At 46.4% G+C, this 7,743-nt stretch overlaps 1 protein-coding gene across 1 annotated transcript in view; it reads right to left on the bottom strand.

Annotated features, from left to right (window-relative positions):
• svila (supervillin a) overlaps positions 1–7,267 on the bottom strand; it is a 98,227-nt gene extending 90,960 nt beyond the window's left edge. Inside the window, exons 1-2 of the mRNA XM_084326519.1 lie at positions 7,160–7,267; positions 3,260–3,323 (exon numbers count right to left, since the gene is read on the bottom strand). Coding sequence (XP_084182645.1) covers positions 3,260–3,323; positions 7,160–7,217 — 122 coding nt within the window. The 5' untranslated portion in view covers positions 7,218–7,267. The remainder of the gene's footprint in view (positions 1–3,259; positions 3,324–7,159) is intronic.
• Between the last annotated feature and the right edge of the window lie 476 nt (positions 7,268–7,743).

The following is a 7,743-nucleotide window of genomic DNA, read 5'->3' as shown; positions in this document are numbered from 1 at the left end:
ATACTTAAAGGAAAACTCCAACAATTTGGAAAATTTGCTTATTTGCCATCTACCCTGGAGTTAGACAAGAAGATGCATACCTTTTTCTTCTCTGTGCATGCAGTAGGAGTAGGAAGACGTTGGGAACTAGGCTAATGGAGGAACCTACTTCCAGTGACTGACGCTAAGCTAGGCTAACAGTGCGTGTCTTCCTACTCCTACTGCATGCACAGAGAAGAAAAAAGTATGTATCTTAACACTCCAACATTTTGGGAACCCTGGAGTTAGACAAGAAGATGCATACCTTTTTCTTCTCTGTGCATGCAGTAGGAGTAGGAAGACGTTTGGAACTAGGCTAATGGAGGAACCTACTTCCAGTGACTGACGATAAGCTAGGCTAACGGTACGTGTCTTCCTACTCCTACTGCATGCACATTGCACAGAGAAGAAAAAAGGTATGTATCTTCTTGTCTAACTCCAGGGTAGATGCCAAATAAGCTAATTTCCCAAAATGTTGGAGTTTTCCTTTAAGTACAGTACAGTACTCGAGTAAAAATACTTTCCACCACTGGCTACGCGCATGGCAGAGGGTAGCCTGACGTGTGTCCAACCCATGGGTCTGAAGTGTCAGGCTAGACAGGGATAGGGATAGGGATGCTCCGATATTGGTATCGGCCGCCGATATCAGTAAAATAGCTGGATCGGGTATCGGTAAAAAAGATTTTTTATATATATATATATATATATATAATAAGATAACCATTCAGTACATTTATATCTGTGTGTTAATTTGTTACATTTAGTTTCACTAAGTTAGGAAATGTTGCCTTGCACAAAAGCCTTGCACAAAAGAATGATCCCAGTCTCTTCCACACAGTGACAGTGAGGCATACAGTTTATTAATTGAATGAATGAAGTTTATTTTCTGTCTTTGTTTACAACAAATCAAAAACAAGGCGGTTAGGTGGTCGAGCGCGGAGATTGCGTTCGTCACCAGCCCCGGAGCTGTGAGCTTGGTTCGCCTGTTCGAATCCAGCTCACAGCTCCGGGGTTGTCACCAGCTTGGCTGGCCGTCTGCACTGATACAATTGGCTGTATCAGAGGGTGGGAGAAGCTGGCGGGGTGGGTCCGGGTCGTTGTAAACAGCGACTCCTACAGTTCGGTCGGGGCGCCTGCTAAGCGCGGATTGGACGTGAGGGGGATAGTGTGGTCCTCCCACACGCTACGCCCTCTCAATGAGAATCCGCGCTGCCAGGTGAAAAGAAGCGGTGATTGGCTGGACGTGTGTCGGAGGAAGCACGTGGTAGCCTCCACTCTCCCAAATGATCTGACTGTGGGGGGTAAAGCGCAGCGACCAGGAAGGGACTGGGAATTGGCATACGACTAACATTGGGATAAAAAAAAAAAAAAAAAAAACACACTTGTGATCTTTTACAATTCTTAAAAACAAAATATATTTTAAATAAAATAAAAAAAACGTGGATAAATCTTTTTATTTTTTTTTATTACTTTTTTGGAAAAAATTATTGGACAATGGGTATCGGATCGGTATCGGTATAGGGACTGAAAAAGTCGGATCGGTGCATCCCTACATGTAAAGCCCACCAGCAGACTATCCATCCAAGAGCAGGTAGACTCAGCCTGTATGCAAGCCAAGATCCGTTCAAACCACAAATTGCTTCTATTTAACTACATTCACCATCAGGCCTTGGCAAATCCCGTGCTAAGAAAGCCAAGCTTTGTGCAACGAGAGGATTGACAATTTCTGCCATAAATGCCAGATGTTTCACATTTGTCAATTTTTTGGTCATTGAATGCAACAAATAAATCATAGCACATTTCATACACAAGGAAACTCAAAGTGCTTAATGAGAACAGTGTGATGTGTTCAGAGTTCAGAATTGTAGTTGCAGCATTCTGAATCATCACAACAGTCACCCCACAGACTTATTTGGAAGCTCAGCCAAATGGGGCGTTACAATAGTCTTTAATCTACTTGTAATAAAAAGGCATACCTTTTTCAAAGTCTCACTGAGAGAGAAAACTAGCTTGTCTGAGGAAACCGACAGTTGTGATTGGAGGATTAAGAAAACAGGGCAGGTTTGAGATAGGTCAAACTCCAACCCCAAGATCAATGTCCAATGTTTCTTTTCCCCCCATTCTCAATGCTCTCCCCCATGGCTGCTAGTGCAGGCTGGGTTGTGATAGTTAAGACGCATGTCAAATTATCTGTGAAGAACAAAATTACTAAAATAATGGTTTTGGCCAACGCAGAGCTGAGAACATAGGCATGCACGCACGCACACGCACACACAGGCCTCGACTATCAACACATTCTATTTTGATTGTCCAACATTGTAAACCATGGTGTTCTCCAATGACTACAATGCAATATGGTGCATACAATGACTAAAGAAAGAAAGAAAGAAAGAAAGAAAGAAAGAAAGAAAGAAAGAAAGAAAGAAAGAAAGAAAGAAAGAAAGAAAGAAAGAAAGAAAGAAAGAAAGAAAGAAAGAAAGAGATATATGGAGATAGATAGAGATATATAGATATACGTATAGATGGAAAGATATAGATGGAGAGATAGATAGATATAGATGGGAGAGATAGATAGATAGATATAGATATATAGATGGAGAGATAGATAGATAGATGGAGAGATATATAAGAGTCCTATATGTTGTAGAGGTGGGGGAGGATATGACACCTTGCCAACACAGTGATGCTGAACCAATCCCAGTCATGCTGCAGTAGGTGGCTTCCACACAGCTAAGCACCACAGTGACCTTATCTTTCAATGTGTTACTTGGCTTGGACCGCAGCCTGCTCTGATGCACCACCAGAGCTTTGTCTGGGCCTGCTCACACAGCCATACACATGCTGCAATACACGTACACACACACACACACACACGTCTGGAAACAGAACCATGTGGCAGGTTATTGTAAGACTTGCATGACATACTCGTTCATGCCTTATAAGTGTAGTGTTACTGTATAGCAGTATTGTAGTCTACATTTTGAGTTGTAATAATAAGTGTTAGTTATTTACACATATGGTACTGTAACATTGATAAATGAGGCCTCCCTAATTGTAATTTCCCCGTCCAATTTAGTTTATATTTAGTTTGTAAACAAAAGCTATTTTCTTTTATTCTGCACAGTTCACCGTCATAATTTCCAAATCAACGAAATGCACACAGTTGGCTACTGTACAAATATTTACAACAACAAAAAAGAAAGAAAAGTAGGTCAAAAGCAGCCCCAACAACAGGTCTTACCTAAGAGCCCTCTTCTGCAGTAATCTAGGGTTTCCAAGTTTGATGGGGGTCTCACTCCCAGGTCCTGTGGAGAGAAGAGAGGAGGTCAACATTTAGACTGAGGTCATACTCCTCACTGCTTGAGCACAATGAGAGGAGACAGGCAATTTGAAATGGTTGAACTTCAATTACAGTCTTTTTTTTAATGAACCAAAACAACCAGCAGAATCGAGCAAGTTAAGGCCATAAGGTCATAACGGCCGATCTCTTCCAGGAGGCCTTGCATGGAAAATACACCTTAATCAGGTTGGGCTTGCACACAGGAGGAAGATTGATTTTAAATGGACTAAATTGGAAAACAAATTTGCCTGCCTGGCTTGTGGAAATAGTTGAAAGTAATGAGTAATGAGAGGAGCGTCAACGTGCTTATTCGAAGAAACCGAGAGTTCAGTAACAGTTGTCTCACAGGATAGACGCACACACCCACACCTCCCCCTAACCCCAACCTCACACATAGATCATATAGCCCTTAGCATACAGAGACAGTCTGACACACAGTTGGTCTTGATCTGAAGTGTTAGTCTGACTGCGTGCGATGAAGTCATGGCTCAGGCGGTAGATAGAGGAGTGGCCGCCGGTGCTGCCGACTGAGACACGGATGCTATAAAGTCCAATCACACGCCAAGGTTGCCTGTGGGACAGCACCAGCCAGCCAAGTCCCATCATCGTCACGGAGACCAGTCATGAATACAGAGAAGAGAGGGGGAAGAGGTGATCGGATGAATGTAAAAAAAATATTACCTTTTTGTTGAGACGTCTATAAGACCATTGTGACTTAGAAGATGTGAAATAATGTGTTTTTCATATTGCCATGACGACAATTAGATTACGTGTCTCTGGTGTCCATTAGGGGGAAATGGCCAGAGTCAATAAACAAGGACCGACTGTGGAGCGAAACTCTCCACCTGCCTCGGGAGAAAAATACAACCTCCTTGCCTAGAAAGAGACATTAGCGGATCTTAACTTAAGCATAAACATCCTTCACTGAGGAATGTCAGTTCTTAGGAATATTCCTTTAAAAGGAATGTCAGTGCCTTGGTTGAGTTATTGACTCCCAAAAACCTCCAATGTGCGGTTTTGGCTGCCCCGGACCTCGAGAGTGGCCAGAGCAGGCAACTCTGCTGGGACAAACATGTGGTTCCACTTGCAATCCAGAGAGACCACCCCTCAGAGTTCACCTCAGGGGCGCAGGGCACACCCCTCCTCCCCAACCTCTCCCCACCCTTCATTCCAGATCTGTTAGTCCTTATTAAGGATGTTTGGATTGATGCTTAAATCCCCCCTCCCCCCACATAAGCAACATTTGAGAAGAAAGAGGAGGGATTATTTGGAGAAAGCTTGCGCGCCTGGGTCTCTCTTTTGGGGGGGGGGGGGGAGATGTGTATTGTTTCAGGTGGGAGGGACGTGGTGAAGACGAAGCTCGTTCCGCTGCATGACGGTCTGTGGTCATCATCGCAGTTAACGCCATCATGCTCTCTCTCCATAGCGGTGCCGTGGTTGAACCGAAGCTGATCTAGTGAAGTGGCTACGAGTGTAAAGCCATCAAAACCACTGCTACAATCTAGTACCTCAGACGAAGAACCATGTAACTCCGTTTGACGTGTTCAGCGGAACGGTGTTTTCAAAGTATTGTGTTCACAGTTCAAGACGGCGGAGGCCAAGTGCTTTCTGGTGATGTATATCACATTCACACTGGATTGATTTCACAAATGCAAATACGTGGGCTGTCCGAAAGATTAAAAAAAATGTACTCTCATATGGTTCTTCGGTGTTCAGGGTTAAATTATAAGCAAACGCACATACTGGATCTGCGGGATGTGGTTATTTTGAATGTTGACATCAGCTGGAACTTGGAAAACAAAACCAGAAACTATAATTAGACCCACTGTGGTGCGCTGGTCTTGATAACAGTTTGTTGTCGCCCGTGTCAGAAGAGCCTCTTGTTTGGCCCTCTGGCCTAGGGTGGCCTAGAGTGATCCAACACAGACCAGTGTTCCACAAACACCCCTCTGGCGTACAGCGTATATAGAACGGAACGTGAGCCCGGCATCAGTGGAGACCTTTGAAAAACACACCAGGTGCCTCAGTCACTCCAGACACACTGGCATAAAAAAAAGCCTTGCAGCAATGATCACAGATGTTGCCGGGCCCTGCGATGGTACCAGAAACCAGTGCTGTAGCCCAGAGCAAAAATGTGTGCGTTGATGACACTATAAAAAACGTCCCCACGCTGTGAGAACACAGGGATAAAAGCGCTTTCATGACCCGCTGGAGTCTCGTTCATCCTCTTTCACGTGGCGATATCGAACGCTGCGAGCGCGGGGGTGAGAGCGTATAATCTGACGGTACGAAAGTCTTGTTGTTTCTTTTCAGCCACCCTCCGCTCCGATTAGCTCGGTACTGCAGCTTGCGTCACTGATAAAATGTGACACAACTTTTATTCTCTGGACAATACGGTCTATTGTCTGAAATGAAAATATAAAAAGTGTAATGTCAACCTATTTAATAAGTGACCACAGATACTGTAGGGGTGCACATGTGCATATTAAGTATGCCTCCATATACGCACACACACACACACACACACACACCTTGGGGTTGAACTAGTGGCATTGTAGGCCAGAAGGATGGTGAGCAGAGCATTACCACCAAGCCGAGATGCTATATGGGATTAGCCTTCCTCGTCCCCCGGCTTAGAGAGAGGGACCAAAAGTAAATGTGTCACTCCTAAACCATGGGCATTACATCATCACCACCACACAGTCTGTGTTTGTGCACGTGCACGTTTGAAAGCTTACAGACCACAGCCGACCCCCCCCCCCCCCCCCCACCTCCTCCTCCCCCTCCCCCAGGCTGCCCACCTGCTCTGCCTTCACGACCGAAGAGACCGAGGTGCTACAGGATGCACTCTGAGGGGTTTATGAAGTGATAACAACAACAGCAACAACAACAAAAGTGGCGAACTGCAAAAGTGAGACGGATTTTAGGAGACCGAGGCAGACAGGCTTTCAGAAAGAGGACTTAAAAAAAGGCACAATAATCCAATTACATCCTTAACCGCCGACGCCAATACAGACGGCTCAGGCTCTGTAGCTAGGGCGGCTCATGAAAAACACAAAGGCAGATAAGTGCTGATACAGTAAATGTGTGTTAAAAATTGGGAATGATAATAAACTAACCCTCCCTTCTCTCTCTCTCTCTCTCTCTCTCTCTCTCTCTCTCTCTCTCGCTGCCATAATGGGCTGAAAGGGGGGGGGGGGGGTTGACACCTGTTGTGGATTCCTGGCCAGTTAACCATGGAAAGCCAGATCTCAACACTCAGTCCTCACTCTGGAAACATGGAGAGGAGTGGGAATGAGAACCGCATGCACACACACACACACACACACAAGCACGTGGACTAGCAGCAAGCCACATACCAGGTAATTTGTCACACACCGGTTCACGTGTACACACACACACACACACACACACACACACACAGCCTAAAGATAATGTCCCAACTCCATACATGTACACATTCCAGCCCATAACTCTCTTGAAGATGTCGGAGACAAGGTAGGTGTGAAACCCAGAAATAGTTATCTCTCTCTCTCTCAGCCTCCCGCAGCACGAGAAGCCCGTTATCTCCGCTGCCTGTGTGTCCTTGGAGGCTACAGCTGCAGCGCAAGGACAGCTGGCTGGAAACGGGAGCAGTGGCCGGAGAGAGAGAGAGAGAGAGTAAAGAGTCTGCAGTTCGCAGCCTGCCAACTCATCACAGCTCCATTCTCAAACCCTCCAGTCCTTCATACACCAGTAAGCCACAGAACCGGTCCCACAGGCAGGTCCCCCCCCCTCCCAGCCCCAGCCTGCTTCCCTTACCTTGGCCGCAAAACTTGACATGGCTCAGGTAACTGGAGATCCACGGGTTCCGATACATTTTGGAAAAGGTGTGACAGACGAGGGGATACGAATGAAGAGAGAGAGAGGGAGAGAGAGAGAGAGAGAGAGAGAGAGGCGGGGGGTGGAAACAGATGGAAGAAGGGGGTGCACACCCACAGACACAGCTGACTGGAAGGTAATGCAGCTCCAGAAACGCAGTTAGTCAGTTGCCCCGGGACAGAGAGAGAGAGAGTGGAGGAGTAGAGGAAGGGAGGGGAGCCAGGTATACCGTTAAGAGAGAGGGAGAGGAGGAGGGAGAGGAGGAGGAGGAGGGAGAGAGACGAGAAGGAGCTGATCCTCGTCTGAGCAGCAGCAGCAGTGAGTGTAGCTGTGGTCCTGGCGAGGCAGAGAGGAGCTGTGTGTGTGTGTGTGACAGACCGCTGCTGCAGCTCTGCCCCCTTCCACGAGCTGCTCCGAACCCTCCCGCTAACGGCTCCAAGGCTAAGAGTCACTGCCCACTACTAGACAACCTGCAGCAGGGGGTAAAAGCCGCTCAACGCAGGCTATAAGCTCATTAGCAGAGA

This window comes from Notolepis coatsorum (genome assembly GCF_963971535.1).
Source record: "Notolepis coatsorum genome assembly, chromosome: 12".
Classification (NCBI taxonomy): domain Eukaryota; kingdom Metazoa; phylum Chordata; class Actinopteri; order Aulopiformes; family Paralepididae; genus Notolepis; species Notolepis coatsorum.
The sequence above is the reverse complement of the archived record's forward strand: the minus strand, read 5'-3'. Positions and strand labels throughout refer to the sequence as shown.